General features: G+C 36.3%; 2 protein-coding genes and 1 long non-coding RNA gene across 4 annotated transcripts in view; all 3 read left to right on the plus strand.

Annotated features, from left to right (window-relative positions):
- LOC107472798 (putative disease resistance protein At3g14460) overlaps window positions 1–17,277 on the plus strand; it is a 53,428-nt gene that overhangs the window by 24,545 nt on the left and 11,606 nt on the right. The window contains exon 2 of one of the 2 annotated variants that reach the window (XR_001588853.3): window positions 14,367–17,125. Coding sequence is in view for 1 of the 2 variants with exons in the window: in XM_052257529.1 (XP_052113489.1) it covers window positions 14,367–16,581 (2,215 nt within the window). In the remaining variant the exon portion in view is untranslated. The remainder of the gene's footprint in view (window positions 1–14,366; window positions 17,126–17,277) is intronic. The other variant, XM_052257529.1, reaches the window with a different exon arrangement.
- LOC127739722 (putative disease resistance protein At3g14460) lies at window positions 3,478–7,910 on the plus strand. The gene is made up of 3 exons (XM_052257532.1): window positions 3,478–5,412; window positions 6,589–7,665; window positions 7,746–7,910. The coding sequence occupies exon 1, from the start codon at window positions 3,536–3,538 to the stop codon at window positions 5,393–5,395; it is 1,860 nt and encodes a 619-aa protein (XP_052113492.1). The 5' UTR covers window positions 3,478–3,535; the 3' UTR covers window positions 5,396–5,412; window positions 6,589–7,665; window positions 7,746–7,910.
- On the plus strand, window positions 9,104–10,138 carry LOC127744842 (uncharacterized). Its single transcript, XR_008006015.1, has 3 exons — window positions 9,104–9,253; window positions 9,612–9,689; window positions 9,900–10,138. It is a non-coding gene; the product is annotated as an uncharacterized LOC127744842 (long non-coding RNA).

The following is a 17,277-nucleotide window of genomic DNA, read 5'->3' on the forward strand; positions in this document are numbered from 1 at the left end:
TCACTCTCTTTTATTGTATACTTTTATGGATTATGTTAACCTTATTCATGTATTAGAGTATCAATTAAACACTGAATTTCTGTATGATTGAACTGCACTTGTATTTTAAACTTTTTCAAGTGGCTAGTAATGTAGTGTTGCTACAGAGAATAGGGATTGAAAATGTGACCTTTGTTCATCACCATGTGCATCAACATTGCCACAAGCTCATTCAAGTACAAGTTTAAGCCTACCACTATAGCAAAATCATTTCCACAAGTAATCTGCAAAGGACCTGCAATTATCAAGCATCATGACCTTAACTAGTTCTAAACTGGCTGCTCAAAGAATTGCATCAACTATGCAATGATCTAACTTCGTTGTTACTGGCTTGGAAAATGAAATTGTCTCATGTAATTTAAAATAGAGTAAATAGCCATTTTGATTGTCAAAAAATTCAGATTTTGACAAAAAATAGTCTCAATAGATAGTAATGACAAAATGACTAAAAAATATATTCTATTTGACAAAATGATTCAAGTGCTAATTCGCTAACGGAGTTGCCTACATGACATAGTTGTTGACTAGGAATATCATTTCTCTAGTAAAAAAGGAAAAAATATTATTTATACATGTAAATACTGAATAGGTATTTCACACTCTGCCATCACATTCGGATTTAATAATCATTTCAATAACTCATATAGAACATGCCTTTACAAGAATCTATGACAAAAAGAAGAAAGCAACAACTCTAACAATAACTAATAAAAAAAAGAGGACAAGTGTCACATAAGAAGACTAAAGTTCATCAACTAAAATAAATGCAAAAATCAAATCACCAAATAAAAATGTCATTTTGTACAACTCCAATATCCAAATCTATTATACTACAAATTATTTTAAATAAAATACATTTTAAATTTAACTTTAGAATTATCCATATTTAATTTAATTCTACAGAACATAACGATTTTTAATATTTATTATATACTATCATTAATTTACCGCCCCACGTATCGTGCGGATCTCATTCTAGTTAGAATTTACCGCCCGCGTATCGCGCGGGTCTCATTCTAGTTTTAATTATTTTTTAAATAATATAATACTTATTAAAATATACGATATACTATCATTAGTTTAACATCTCACATATTGTCCGGGTCTCACTCTAGTTATTATTAATTAATAATCATGCTAAATGCACACTAAAATCAACTATTAAAATTATCCATCAGTCTAAAATATATATTAAAATATAAAATACACACTAAAAATAAATTAAAATATATGTATTTATACACAAATATATAATGACTAATTTTAGTATGCAAATAATATTTTTGATTAACTAATTAATAACCTTATGATATGATATGCAATGATAAGTTAATTAATTTCCACAAAGACTAGTTTCGGATAGGCACCCTTTTGATATTCGAATACTCTGTTCACCCTTCAAAGAAGAATATAAAAATGAGAAGTGCAAAGCCAGCTACGCACTCCGCTGCTTACAATTATTTTATGTTACCTCGGAGATCGATACCACGTGATGCCAACGTCTTTTTGCTGAAGAACCCTCGTGATATCTCGCAATATATGCCTATTGCTGAATACTTGCAAGCGTTACTGCTAGTGCTCTCTCTGTAACATTCTGAAAATCCAATCATTTGTTGCTGTTGTTTGTTGTGATCATCACACCATGGCTGAAGCACTTGTTGCTGGAGCTTTTCTTTCTGGCTTCATCAACGTTGTTTTTGACAGACTCATTTCATCTGAGTTTGTCAACTTGGTGGTGGGCAAGAAGCTGGACCGGAAGTTGGTTGAGAAGCTGAAGACTGCTCTCTTGGCTGCCGAAGCTCTGGTCGCCGATGCTGAGCAGAAGCAGTTTGGAAACGAACTTGTGAGGAAATGGCTTGATAGTCTCAGGGATGCTCTCTACACTGCTGATGACTTGCTGGACCGTGTCTGCACCAAAGCTGAAATTCGCAGCAAGGTACGCACTCATCTTCCTCGCTTCCTTAATTTGTCTGATAGGAAGATAGTGACTAAGATAGAAGAGTTGATTGAAAGAATAGAAGATTTGGAGAAACTCAAAGATACCCTAGGTCTCAAAGAGATTCCAACGGGTAGCTCCTCATGGAGAGCTCCAACCACTTGTCTTGTGAAGGGGAATGTGTACGGCAGGGATGATGACCAACAGGCATTAATCAAGATGCTACATGACAACAATGATTATCAGTTGTCTATCATCTCTATTGTTGGCCTGGGCGGGGTTGGTAAAACAACTTTAGCTCAATGGCTGTACAACAATGAGGATTTGATGAAGGGGTTTGATTTGAAAGTTTGGATTTGTGTTTCTGAAAATTTTGATGTCATTGAGACTACAAAGACTGTTATAAAGGGGATCTCTTCTGGTGTTTGTAGTCTTGACGACTACAATTCACTTCAACTGGATTTGAAGGGTAAATTGTCAGAAAAGAAGTTTTTCATTGTTTTAGATGACGTTTGGAGTAACGATAGTGAAAAGTGGAATAGTTTTATTACCCCTTTTCAACATGGGATAAAGGGAAGCACTGTACTTCTAACTACGCGCACGGAAAATATTGGTCCAGTGGTCCAAAATTATAGCTCTTATTTTCTCAAGGGTCTGTCAGATGATTATTGTTGGTCTATTTTTGCGGAAAATGCATCCTTTCCTGAATCCAATGGAAGTTCAGAACTGGAAGAAATAGGTAGAATGATTGTCAAGAAGTGTGATGGCTTGCCATTAGCTGCAGAAACACTTGGACGCTTGTTGCGCTCAAAGCATGATGTTGAAGAATGGAATAAAATACTATCAAGTGACATTTGGGAATTTCCTGTGACAGTCTGTAAGATTATTCCTGCATTGTTAATAAGCTACTATCATCTGCCTGCTCATTTAAAACGTTGCTTTGTTTATTGTTCATTGTATCCCAAAGATCATGAATTTGATAAAGATGAATTAATCTTGCTATGGATGGCTGAAGGTCTTTTACGACCACCAAAGAGGGGAGAGACTTTAGAAGAAGTTGGTCGCGAGTGTTTTGATGACTTGGCTTCAAGATTATTTTTCAAGCAGGTCGTGAATGACGATGAGAGTTATTTTGTGATGCATGATCTCATGCATGACTTGGCAACTTTTCTTGCTGGAGAATTTTATTGTAGATTATCAGAAGATATTGGTGAAAAGAAAGAGATGAGGATCCTAACTCGTCATATGTCATATTGTTATCCTATCTCTAAAAAATCCTCTAACAAAATAGAATATTTGAGGACATTTTTGTGTATCCATTATAGTCCCTATTTTATCGAGAAAGCAAGCGCAACGTTAACACATGGCATATTGTCAAAGAACAAATACTTGAGAGTTTTATGCTCTCATAAACTTGGCATATTTCCTTATTCAATATGCAAATTGATCCACTTGCGATATTTGAATCTCTCTGGAAGCTTTATTAAGACATTGCCGGAGTCACTGTGCAAGTTGTATAATTTACAAACTTTAAAGCTAGAAGATTGTTCGGAGCTAACCATGCTACCCAATGGCATGTATAATCTTCTGAATTTACGGCATCTTCATATAAGGAATACTCCTCTAAAAGAAATGCCAAAAGCAATGGGCAAATTGAAGCAGTTGCACATTTTAAGCAATTTTGTCGTGGGCAAGCACAAAGACAATGGAATCCAAGAGTTAGGAGGGCTTTTAAATCTTCGTGGATCATTCGAGATTACGAAATTGGAGAATGTTGTTGATGTGAGGCAAGCAAGGAATGCAAGAATAATAGATAAGAAGCACATTGATGAATTAGGCTTGAAGTGGTGTTCAGGTGATCATATAGTTTTAAACACACAAACTGAAAGAGATGTACTTAACAGCTTGCAACCACACAATTGCTTGAAAGAGTTGACAATTGAGGGATACAAGGGTACAGCATTTCCAGATTGGGTTGGCCGTTCTTGCTACCATAACATGACTTGTGTATCTCTAGTTTCCTGCAAGAATTGCTGCGTGCTGCCTTCACTTGGACAGCTGCCATCTCTTAAGTCCCTGCGCATTGAACGTTTTGATCAGCTCAAGTGTATTGGTGATGAGTTTTACAAGAATGAAGGCGATCATCATTCGCAGCCTATTGCACTGTTTCCCTCACTAGAGAGATTGGAATTTAAGGCTATGCCGTGTTGGGAGGTGTGGCACTTGCCTGACTCAGAAGCTTTTCCTCAGCTCAAGTGGCTTGAAATAGGATTTTGCCAAATGTTACAGGGAGATATGCTTAATCATGTATTAATGAGAATCGTTTCTTCCTTATCGGATGCTTCGAAAGTTCACAAACTGGAAATACGAGAAGATCATCGAGGATGGTCTCGGGGGATGTCACTTAATGGGGATAGTTTATCAATTAAGGGATGTGAATCTGTGGTGGAGTTTTCATTTAAGGCAGTGATCAGTAACAACCATCTAAGTTGCCTCCAAGAAATACACATCACAGAGTGTTTGTCTATTGTAACCTTTTCGAGTGATTCTTTACCCAAATCTTTGCAAAAGCTGAGAATCACACAGTGCAGAAAACTGGAATTCCCCGAGCAACAGCACCAGAAGTATGATTTGGTAGAACTACAAATAGAAAACAGCTGCGAATCACTGACCTCGTTGTCCTTGGATGCCTTTCCCAATCTCAAGAATCTTGATCTAGATACATGTCCAAATCTGGAATCAATATCAATGTCAGAGCCACCACACACTGCTCTTCAACGTCTCAGAATCTTTGGGTGCGACAAATTAGTTTTATTTGCAGGAGAAGGACTGAATGCACCCAACTTGACTCATTTCCAAGTCAGATCCTGTGACAAGTTGGGGGCATTGCCGAGAGACATGAATAGTCTTCTTCCAAGTTTACAGTCTCTCGACGTTCGAGGTTGTCCAAACATTGCTAGTTGGCCAGAGGGTGGTTTGCCACCTAACTTGAAAAAGCTTAAGGTTGGAGGTTGCGAGCAACAGTTGAGCAGTCTATCATGGATGGGCAACTTGGACTCCCTCACTCATCTCACCGTTTTTGGTTTTGGGTTAAGGTGTGTAAGTGTGAATTCATACCTTGAGCTGGGTTCACTGCCTCTCCTTCCCTCCCTTACCACTCTAAAGATCAGTTGGTTTCTTAATCTGGAGACATTGAAGTGCAATGAGCTTCTCCGGCTCACCTCCCTCCAACAATTACACATTTCAGACTGTTATATGCTGGAGAATATGGCAGGAGAAAAGCTGCCTCCCTCTCTGTTACTACTTCAAATTAAACAGAATTATTTGCTAGGAGAAAAATGCAAGAACAAGCATCAAGAAATTTGGCACAAAATTTCCCACATCCCCACCATTGTAGTTGATGGCAAGAAAATTCTTTAATAGAGATTTCTGAGCAGGTAATTCTCTAACCTTCATGTTTGTCATGCTACCACAATTAAATTCACACAATCATAAGTTTCCTTTTCCTTGAATTAAAAAAAAAAAATCCGTCTTTTGGTGACATTAAATAGTTAAACTGATTGCAAACAAGAAAATTTGCATTATTTTCTTTCATTTATCGGGGAAGCTCACAGTTTGCAGTTGTAGCTAAAGAAATGTCCTTTGTTACTCTGAGAAACAGTCATTGCTATGTGTAATACTTGTTAAGTCTCATATTTTTCAAAAACAAACGCATTTAAAGAGGAAGATCAGAATTGCCATGAAACAAAAATTGAAAGACATGGAATATCTTTTTGTGTATCCAAAATTTTTTTTTTTTTTAGATGATTAACAAAAGGATGAATCAAATTTACTGTTTTTACTATCTTTAACTTATGTAAATACTCAGATGTAATCCTATAACTTGGCTATATCTCTTCATTTAATTCTAAATTCATTTGACATGGTAATTAAGCTGGATTGATGTGTTTGGAACCAAAAATTGTGTTTTTTTATTTTGGCTTCATGTTATTGAAAAGCAAAGACATGATGGAGAAAGTTGGAGTGACACTTATGACACTTATTATTGAAAAGCTTTTGTTGTTGTTGATATATTTCTCTATGCCTCTATGTAATTTTACTTTTGCTGTTTTGCACAAAAAAAAAAACAAAAAATAGCTTGATTTGTGGAAAGAAAGGAGTTATAATATGGTGTTCCTGTCTTTGCCAACCCAATTCTTTATGATCACAGAGTCAGCTGTTATGTTGCAAGATTTACGTAGGATAGTAAATGGAATCAGCAAACACGAGGTGTATAAGCTTTCAAAATAGAAGGATCTAAGTTATTGTTGTGTAATGTTTCTTTTTTACCGAAGATTGAATCATTGGATAAATTTAATAGTATTAGATGCCTATAATGAGCTATTTCTAGTACTAAGAGAAAAGCTTCTGTACATATATTAAGCTGCAGTTGGATTCAAATTATTCAAGAAAAAATATTGTGATAGAATATTTGATCTTTTGAGACTGAAATAAAGAGGATAGTTACAAAGATAAAAGGTTATTGTCATGTAAATTCAGTGTATTATGTGTATTGAAAATTTTTTCTTTATACCTTGGTATTATTATGACCATATCTTCATCACACTTCACAGATTCAGACTCTGTTGTTACTTGTTCATCAAGCAATCCCACTGGAAGCTCCATAATAGGTTCCGAATCTTCATGTTGTTGTTAACCCTTGGAAATTGTTCTACTTAGATTCAGATTCTGTGGTGTCCTCATTAAGCAACCCCACTGGTATGTCCAGACGGCTTCCACTTCCTCCTCTTCTTGATCGGTTTGGTCTTCGAAAATTTTGTTCCATCATCCTTGTTGAATTCAGATGCTGCAATATCCTCATCACCCACCCCCACCAGAAGCTCCACAATAGATTCCACATCTTCAAGCTTTGTTTCCCCACATGATCCTTCACAAATTCAGTTGTATCTTCATCGAGCACTCCCACTGTCATCTCTTTTAGTGCATAGATGCCTCATGAATCTTCTTTTGCTTTCTCATTTTGTTCATCATCCATAGAAGAGTACATAATAGGTGCTGCTGCTGATCAGGAACCAAGCAAAAACGATAAAGTCTTATTATATGGATCTGAAGCTGGTGGTCTCTCTCTTGGCTTGCAAAATATTTCACGGATCCTCTATCTCCCTCTTTGATAGTAAAGCATGAGGAGTGCGCTTTTTCCAAATTCTGGAATCATGTGCAGCAGCACAGTTGAGAATCATCATCATGCTAAGAATAAACAATGGGATGAAGAGAATCTAGAAAGGTGATCAGGACTACTACTCTTCAGATGGTGTTGATATGGACTCATGGCAGTAGTATGTTCAACAATCTTGTGCGAGGGTCCAGTGATGGCAAGGCAGGAATTGGTGGTGGCTGGCAGCTGGTGTGGAAATGGTCTGAAAAAGAAGGAGGATTTAATGGAGTTTATTTGCATCAAGAGGGATCTCGACATGGATCTCTTGTCTCAAGTTCAAGGTAAAGGTGAAGGTGAAGGTGTTCATGCTGCCAGCTTGGTTAGCTAACCTGCTCTTTGTTCCAAGCGAAACGTTGGACCTGTGATGGTTCATCCATCTCAGGCTGCTTCAAAGGGTCCAATTTGGAAAGATCTCACTGAACCTGGGGTTAAGCATGCGTTGATTGTTGGGATTAGGATACAAATTCTTCAGCAGGTATTATATATATTTTTTCATGTTGTTTCAATTCTCTTTCGGCACCAAATGGCCATTCTAAACATTTAACATCTCTGCAGTTTGCAGGGATAAATGGTGTTATATATTACACTGCTCAAATTCTTGAAGAGGCAATTCTTCTTAAAGATATTGGCATTAGCTCCAAATCTACATCATTCCTAATCAATTATGTCAAAACCTTGTTGATGCTTCTTAGTATAGCTTTAGCTCATAGATATCTTTGGAAGAAGGTACGTTTTTTCTTCCTTTTTTTTTTCTTTTTTGGTTTGCTTATATTAATCCTTCCCATGGAAACAAAGAAACACTTTAACATTTTGTATTTATTGAAGCAAATGGTAACCTTCCCATGTTTCCAGTATGTGATTGGACATAGACAAAGCAGTTAACAGAATTTGTGTATTTCTGTTATCATTGCAACGACGCACTGGAGTTGCCAAAATTTAACCCTTCAAATTGGCCACTAGACTAGCTAAATATTTGCAGCATGAAATGGAAGGTTTAGTTATGTTTTAGGATTTTTATTTTTTGAAAATGGTACACTTGTTAAGCATCTTCTATTTGCTTTTATTTGTTCTCTACCTGTCACAAACAGATTTCTTGATGTGCAGGCAACTACTACTCACCACGATTCCTGTGTTGATCGACTCGCTTATGCTTTTGGTTGTTGGAAACACCTTAAAGTTCAGCTCCATCATGAGTTTAATTCTAAGTTCATTGAGGGGGTAATTAAGCTGGATTGAGGTTTTGGGAACCGAAAAAGTGTATTTTCTGATTTTGGCTTCGTATTATTGAAAAGCAAAGACATGATGGAGAAAGAGGGAGTGACACTTATTATTGAAAAGCTTTTGTTGTTGGTATTTTTCTCTATTCCTTTTTGTTGTTTGGTGCAGTGAAAAAATAAATGATACCTTGATTTGTGGACAGAAAAAGTTATAAAATGTTATTTGTCTTTTACCAATTCTTTATGATCACAGAGTTAGCTGTTGTGCAAGATTCATGTAGGATAGTAAAAGGAATCAGCATGCATGAGGTGTATAACCTTCAAAAATAGAAGGATCAAGTTATTGCTGTGTGATTTTAACCATGGATTGAATCATCTGTTAAAATTAATAGCATTAGATGCCAATAATGAGCTATTTCAAACAGATTTCCCAAGGTGGTGAACGTATGCAGCTAATAAGGTCAAGATTCAAAGAATATGTTTTCTATATTTGAAGATAACAATCATGTACCTGAAATAGTCATCAGAAGTTGTAATGATGCCATCAAACAACAATTTCATTCCTATCAAGTTCACTCAATGGTGTGTGCAGTTTTTACATATATCAAACCAGTTGGTGTCATTTCTTTTCACTGTTGACTCTAAAATCAAACCAATGATCCAACATTGTGTTCATGAGGTTTTCACATAATTGTGTGTGTTTTTTGTGATGACAGACACTTTAAGTCTTGAAATGTATTTTAATTTGTGTTTCAGAAAGTACATTTGAGGTTAGCTAACCATATCTAAATTGTCTTAATTCAATCCAAAGTTCATCCGAAGAGGTGCCTGTAACTTTAGCTTCAGGTTGGTATAGTTACTCTATTCCTCCTTACAATTTACTTTTCCTATTTTTGTTGGGAGAAAGAAAAAGAGATGATGATAGCTTGATTTGAGTAGGAATTAGTTATATTGTATATGCTAAACTAAATGTACTATAAATATCAACTTGATTTTGGTTCTTTAACTGCTGCCAAGCTGTTACAATGCCAAAACTGCAATTAAGTGGTGGAGCTTGTAAATTTAAACAAAAAGATGTAACATTTCTAATGCATTCAAGTTTATTACATGAATTTATAGGTGCATCTGTAATGTCATTATTCATATAAAATCTGTTATCAAAGACAATCTTGATAAACTTTCTCGTTGTTGAAAAAAAAATTAGGTCTGGGCTTTGAGTGTTTGATGGCTTGTCGATTCTGCTGGGAATGTGGAGCTTACTAGCTCCGCTTCTGAAAATTATGTGAGTTCTTAAACTGCACATCTAGTCTAATAATTAACTGCTTCATGAAGATCATACTTTTACTAAATTTTTTACATTTTACAATTTTGTAATCATAGTCAAATAATATGCTATTTGGTATGGATTAATTTTGACCCATGGACCTCAATTTTCATTACCATATTGTTACCGGAATGATATTTTTTTTCTCCTTTTGGGTTGATTATGCAGTCACCTTAAATCTGCAGTTGGGGAGTGGTATTGAATTGGTCAAAAATTTCGATAGCAAGTTCTCGATGTACTTCTTCATTCTGAATGGTTGGAGGATTAATATGAGATTTGGAGAGTGAGATATGGCTTGTGCGCACAAAGTAGCTCTGATTTTGTAAAATTTTCATCATTTTGGTTCATATTTATATGCATTGGTACTTGGTTGTTTTAACTTTATGTAAGCATAATTTGTGCACTTATTTGGGATTCTCTTGTATCCTTAATTGATTATAGTGGTACTTCTTTTTTGGTCTGAATAACCTGCAGTTTTTACTTCTGACATTGACAGAATTTTTCACGTTAAATATTTGGTATCTTGTCCCTGTTTTATTTTTCTGGTCTTTGTTATTCAATCGTTTTCACTGTTTCATGTATTGTTATGCCAATTATTCTCTCAAGTAGCTACTCCCATTCATGAGGTATTTGGCAAATCGATGTTTTCTATTTTTAAAATTGGAAAGTTTGCTTTCTAACTTGTAATATTTGGAATTTGTGTGCTTTTGTAATAGAAAAAGTAATTCTTTTCCTAAAAAGAAAAAAGAAAGAAAGAATGAAAGAAAGTACTTATACAATTTTATATGAGACACTATCTATGTTATTCATGAGATTTCATATGAATAAATATAGTAATTATTTCTTAAGAGGATTTCTATTTGCTAGGAAGTATTTACTTGAGGTGTGGTGTTTGAATATTATGTATATTCAAATGTACAAGAAATCATCCTCTTTATAGAGAAATTATAAAAATAGAAATAACTAGAAAATGAAAAAAATACTAACCTAAAATAAGGAAAGATTTATAATCATAAAATCCCTAAAATTAAGCTAAACTAAAAACGGAAAGGATATTATAATTAATTCTATTTACAGAAAATATTCATGAAAGAAATTAGGAATCTGATTTTGATTTGATCTAAGTCAACACTCCCCCTCAAGTTGGCTTGAAGATATCCTTCATTGACAGCTTGCTTATTATGCTATCAAAGGCCTTATTGGGTAATCCTTTAGTTAGAACATCTGCTAATTGTTCCGTGATCGGAACATATGGGATACAAATCTGTCATCTCTCAATCTTTTCCTTTATAAAATGCTTTTCAACTTCAACATGTTTAGTTCTATCATGCAGAACTGGATTATGGGCAATATAAATTGCAGATTTGTTGTCACAATACAACCTTATTGGTGGAGAAATGGGAATCTTTAGTTCTTGTAAGATTTTCTTCACATATCCCATGAGCCACTACTCTAAACTCAGCTTATGCACTACTTCGTGCCACAACACTCTGTTTTTTACTCCTCCATAACGAACCAGGTTTCCTCTAACAAAGGTACAATACCCAGATGTTGACATTCTATTCATGACATTCCCAGTCCAATCTGCATCTATATAGGCTTCTACTTGAAGATGTCCATAGTTTTTGTAGAGTAACCATTTTTCAATAATACATGAAAAACTACCATCAGCAACTCTAATTTTCTCATTTTTAAAACAAGGAGAATAAGTTTTAAATAAAGGGAAGAGGTTGGTCTTATGGTCAGAAACACTTGAATTGACAATCCATGGTGCATTCAAGTTTGAAGTACAGTTAAGGGACATAATCACATAGGAATATTAAAATTACCAATTTGAGCCAAAGAACCACTAGGAGTACTAGATACAGAACTAGAATTTAACAGCCTTATGAGCTGCTCAACTTGTTCCTTACTCAAGGATGATTTTTTAGTCTCATGAGCAGTTGGGGTAGAACGTATTTTGGGACCAGATTTGCTGTCTTTAAGATGTGTTGGTTTTTCATGAATCTTCGAGCAGGTTTCTCGGGTGTGATGAGGTTTATTGCAGTGGTCACACCAAAGATTGGAGGGATGCTTCTGATTTTTGATGAACTTTTAAGTGCAGTAGGTGCCACTAAGAGTGCGTTAGACTCCAAAGAAGTCTGTTCAGTCTTGCCTTTCCCCATCATCACAGCTCTACGAGTTTTCTCTCTTCTAACCTCAACAAATACTTCTCCAATTGAAGGTAGAATTGTTCTTCCAATAATTTTGCCACGAACTTCATCTAGCTCCACATTGAGGCCTGCAAGAAATTGAAATATCCTCCCTTCCTCCACTATTTGTTGGTGGTGTTTGGCATCAACGGTTGAATTCCACTTGTAGTTATTGAAGTGGTCAAGGTCCTAAAATAAGAAAAGATTTCTAATCATAAAATCCCTAAAATTAAGCTAAACTAAAAATGGAAAGAATATTATAATTAATTCTATTTACAGAAAAGATTCATGAAAGAAATTAGAAATCTGATTTTGATTGATTTAAGTCAACATATTTCTTAAAAAGTATCTTGTAGAAAAGATTAATCCAGAGGCTAGAAACAAACACATGGAACTATAGTTGAGAGAATAAGAAATTTCTGAAGTAAAAATGAAATATATTTGCCAAAATATATTATGAATTGTATTTTACTATTTTATCAGTTTTTAACACATGACTAGAAAAATGATTTGGAAAATAGGAAATAGCAAAGATACCATGCTTTAGGTTAGAAATATATCAACTTGAATTTTAGCATTCTTGAATCTCAAGCATTATATTTTTCTAACATATCATCTAAGTTTTTTTCTTTTTTTTTTTTAAACCACTAATAATATCATCTATTAAATCTTTTAGTCCTTAGAGTGAATATCTATACGGAACTTCTATATTCCTCAGCAATTAAACATTAGATTCGCTGTGATGCATTATTCTTTCATTTCTTTCTTTTTTTTTTCCTGTTTGATTTTGTTTGTTCTAAACACTTCCATTATAAAATTGGTGAAATCATAAGATATAATTTATAAAGATAAGGGATTTCTTCATGAAAATTAGATAAGAATTTCACTCATTTTTATTTTGTTATTAATTTGTTGCCTAATGGATCTACCTCTTTTGACAGTGCTGTGTCTTCATTGTTAACACCGGTTACTTGTGCAGCAAGCTTCTCTTCATTCTCAGCTTGTTCCTTTTGATGTGTTAACTTCTTTTTGTTTTCCTGTTCCCTGTAGAGTTACTAACAAAGAAGAATATGATATTATACGATGATCCTACTTTAGATTATATAGTTAATTAATTTCCATAAAGACTAGTTTCCGAGTTTGCTTTGGTCTCACTTTTGCGTTTTGATACTTTGTTTCATCCTTCAAAGAAGAATATGAAAAAGAAGTAAAGAGAAAACCCAGTATTGCACTCCACGCGATGCCAAATTCTTTTTGCTGAGGAACCTTTATGTTTGTGATATCTCGCTATATGCCCATTCTTGCTGAATACCTTGCAAGCATTATTACAATATTCCTCTCTCTTCCTTACATTCTGAAATTCCAATTACACATTGATTAATTTGCTGCTGTTGTGATCATCACATCATGGCTGGAACACTTGTTGGTGGAGCTTTTCTCTCTGGCTTCATCAACGTTGTTTTTGATAGGCTCATTAAAAGTGAGTTTGTCAACCTGGTGGTGGGTAAGAAGCTGGACCGACAGTTGGTTGAGAAGCTGAAGACTGCTCTCTTGGCTGCTGAAGCTCTGGTCGCCGATGCGGAGCAGAAACAGTTCGGAAACGAATTTGTGAGGAAATGGCTTGATAGTCTCAGGGATGCTCTCTACACTGCTGATGACTTGCTGGAACGTGTCTTAATCAGAGCTGAAATTCGCAACAAGGCACGCATTCGCCTTCCTCGCTTCTTCCGTAATTTGTATGATTGGAAGATGGAGACTAAGATAGAGGATGTGGTAAAAAGAATAGAAGATCTTGAGAAACATAAAGATACCCTTGGTCTCAAAGAGATTCCAACGGGAAGCTCCTCATGGAGACCTCCATCCACTTCTCTTGTCAAGGGGAAAGTGTTTGGCAGGGATGCTGACCAGCAGGCACTAATCAGGATGCTCAATGACAAAAATGATCGCAACTTGTCCGCCATCTCTATTGTTGGTATGGGCGGTGTTGGAAAAACAACTTTAGCACAATGGCTCTACAACAACAAGGATTTGATGGACGGGGTTGATCTGAAAGCATGGATTTGTGTTTCGGAAAATTTTGATGTTGTTGAGACTACAAAGAATGTTATAAAGGGGATCTCGTCGGGTGTTTGTAGTCTTGACAGCTTTGATTTACTTCAACAACATTTGAAGGACAAACTGTCAAAAAAGAAGTTCTTCATTGTTTTGGACGATGTTTGGAGTGAAGATGCTGACAAGTGGCATAGTTTTATCGCCCCTTTTCAACATGGGAGAAAAGGAAGCACTATTCTCCTAACTACCCGCATGGTAAATGTTGGTCGAATAGTCCAACACTATAACTCTTACACCCTCAATCAACTGTCAGATGATGATTGTTGGTCTATTTTTGCGGACAATGCATCCTTTCCTGAATCAAATGGGAGCTCAGAACTGGAAGGAATAGGTAGAAAGATTGTCAAGAGGTGTGATGGCTTGCCGTTAGCTGCAGAAACACTTGGACGCTTGTTGCGTTCAGAGCATCGTGTTGAAGAATGGAATAAAATACTGTTGAGTGACATTTGGGAATTTCCTATTACAGACAGTAAGATCGTTCCTGCGTTGTTAATAAGTTACTATCATCTGCCTGCTCATTTAAAACATTGCTTTGTTTATTGTTCGTTGTATCCCAAAGATTATAAACTTGATAAAGATGAATTAATCTTACTGTGGATGGCTGAAGATCTTTTACAACCACCAAGGAGGGGACAGACTCTAGAAGAAGTTGGTTGCGAGTGTTTTGATGGCTTGGTTTCAAGACTATTCTTCAAGCAGGTCGAGAATGATGACGAGAAGTATTTTGTGATGCATGATCTCAAGCATGACTTGGCAACTTTTCTTGCTGGAGATCTTTGTTGTAGATTTGGTGAAAAAGAAAAGATGAGTATTCTAACTCGGCATTTGTCATACAATCATTCAATCCCTGAGGTAACATGCTCCTCTAGTAAAATAAAATATTTGAGGACATTATTCTATATCAATGATGGATCTCATATCGGGAAAGCACCTGCAACATTACCATGTGACATATTGTCAAAGAATAAATACTTGAGAGTTTTATCCTTTGGTAGAATTGATATATTTCCTGATTCAATAGATAAATTGATCCAACTGCGCTATTTGGATCTTTCTTGGAGTGATATTGAGGTATTGCCCGAGTCATTGTGCAAGTTGTGTAATTTACAAACGTTAAAGCTAAAAAATTGTTTTTCCCTAACTATGCTGCCTAATGGCATGTGTAAGCTTGTGAATTTGCGGCATCTTGATATCAGGGGTACTCCCCTGAAAGAAATGCCCAAAGGAATGAGCAAATTAAAACAATTGCACATTTTAAGCAAGTTTGTAGTGGGAAAGAAAGAAGACAATGGAATCCAAGAGCTAGGAGGGCTTTTAAATCTTCATGGATCACTTGAGATTGAGAGATTGGAGAATGTGGTTGATGCCAATGAAGCAAGGAGTGCAAGGATAATAGATAAGAAGCACATTGAGGAGTTATTGTTGAAATGGTCTCTGTCTTCAGGTGATGATATGGTTTCAAACGCTCATACTGATGAACAAGATATACTTGGAGGCTTGCAACCACACACTGGCTTGAAAGAGTTAACTGTTGAAGGATTCAAAGGTGAAATATTTCCAGACTGGATTGGGCATTCCTTGTACCAAAACATGACAAGTGTATCTCTAGAATGTTGCTGGAATTGCTGCGTGCTGCCTTCACTTGGACAGCTGCCATCTCTCAAGTCCCTGAGCATCAGAAGTTTTGATGAGCTGAAGAGCATTGGCAAGGAGTTTTACAAGAATGAAGGCCATCAACATTCTTCGCCTATTGCACCGTTTCCCTCATTGGAGACATTGGAATTTGATGACATGTCATGTTGGGAGGAGTGGCAATTACCTGACTCAGAAGCCTTTCCTCAGCTTAAGAGTCTTCAAATAAGAGATTGCCCAATGTTAAAGGGAGATATGCTTAGTCAGGTATTAGTGAGAATCGTTTCTTCCTCATTGGATGTTTCCAGAGTGCACGAACTGAAAATAAAAGAAGATGCTGAAAGATGGGATAAAAAGATGAGACTTGATGGGGATAGGTTATCAATTAGTGGATTTGAATGTGTGGTGGAGTGTGCATTTAAGGCAAGGATCATCCACCATCTAACTTCCCTCCAAGAAATACAAATCTCATACTGTTCATCTGTTGTATCCTTGGGGGGCAATTGTTTACCCAAATCTTTGCAAAAGCTCAAAATCTTTAATTGCCGCCAAATTGAATTACTCCAGCAACAACACAAGTATGATTTGGTACATCTACAAATATATCAAAGCTGTGCTTCACTGACTTCATTGTCGTTGGATGCCTTCCCCAATCTCGAGAATCTGGAGATAGAATGGTGTTCAAATCTGGAATCAGTTTCAATGTCAGAGCCACCACAGGCTGCTCTTCAACATCTCACCATCTCTAACTGCCCCCAGTTTGTGTCATTTCCGGAAGAAGGACTGGCTACACCCAACTTGACTCATCTCAATGTTAGCAGGTGCTCGAAGTTGGAGGCATTGCCACGTGGCATGAATACTCTTCTCCCAAATTTAGAGTCTCTCGACATAGCAGGTTGCCCAAACATTTGCAGGTGGCCAGAGGGTGGTTTGCCGGCTAAACTGAAAGAGCTTAGGATAGGAGAATGCAAGGAACAACTGAAAGGTCTATCATGGATGGGCAACTTGGACAACCTCACTCATCTCACCATCTCAGGTCATGGCAGTGACAACATAATAGAGTCATACCCAGAGGTGGGTTGGCTGCCTCGCCTTCCCTCCGTTACCACTCTACATATTCAAGACTTTCATAATCTGGAGACATTGGAGTGCAACCAGCTTCTTCGCCTCACCTCCCTCCAACAACTACACATTTCATACTGTCCAAAGCTGAAGAATATGGAAGGAGAAAAGCTGCCTTCCTCCCTCCAACAATTACACATTTCATGGTGTGAGAAGCTGGAGAATATTGCAGGAGAAAAGCTGCCTCCCTCTCTCTTACTACTTCAACTTGATTTCTGTGGTTTGCTGGGCAAACACTGCAAGAACAAGCATCAACAAATTTGGTCCAAAATTTCCCACATCCCCACCATTCAAGTCAATGGCATACAAATTCTCTGAGTAGATCTTTCTGAACAGGTAATTCTCTAACCTTCATGTTTGTCATGGTATCACAATGAAATTCACACATGCATAAACTTCCTTTTCCTTCCAAGTCAATTTTTTTCTCTTTCCTTAAACAACATTAACCACTTGAACTCATATGCCAACTGGAAAATTGGCATCCTTTC

This window comes from Arachis duranensis, chromosome 2, assembly GCF_000817695.3.
Source record: "Arachis duranensis cultivar V14167 chromosome 2, aradu.V14167.gnm2.J7QH, whole genome shotgun sequence".
Classification (NCBI taxonomy): domain Eukaryota; kingdom Viridiplantae; phylum Streptophyta; class Magnoliopsida; order Fabales; family Fabaceae; genus Arachis; species Arachis duranensis.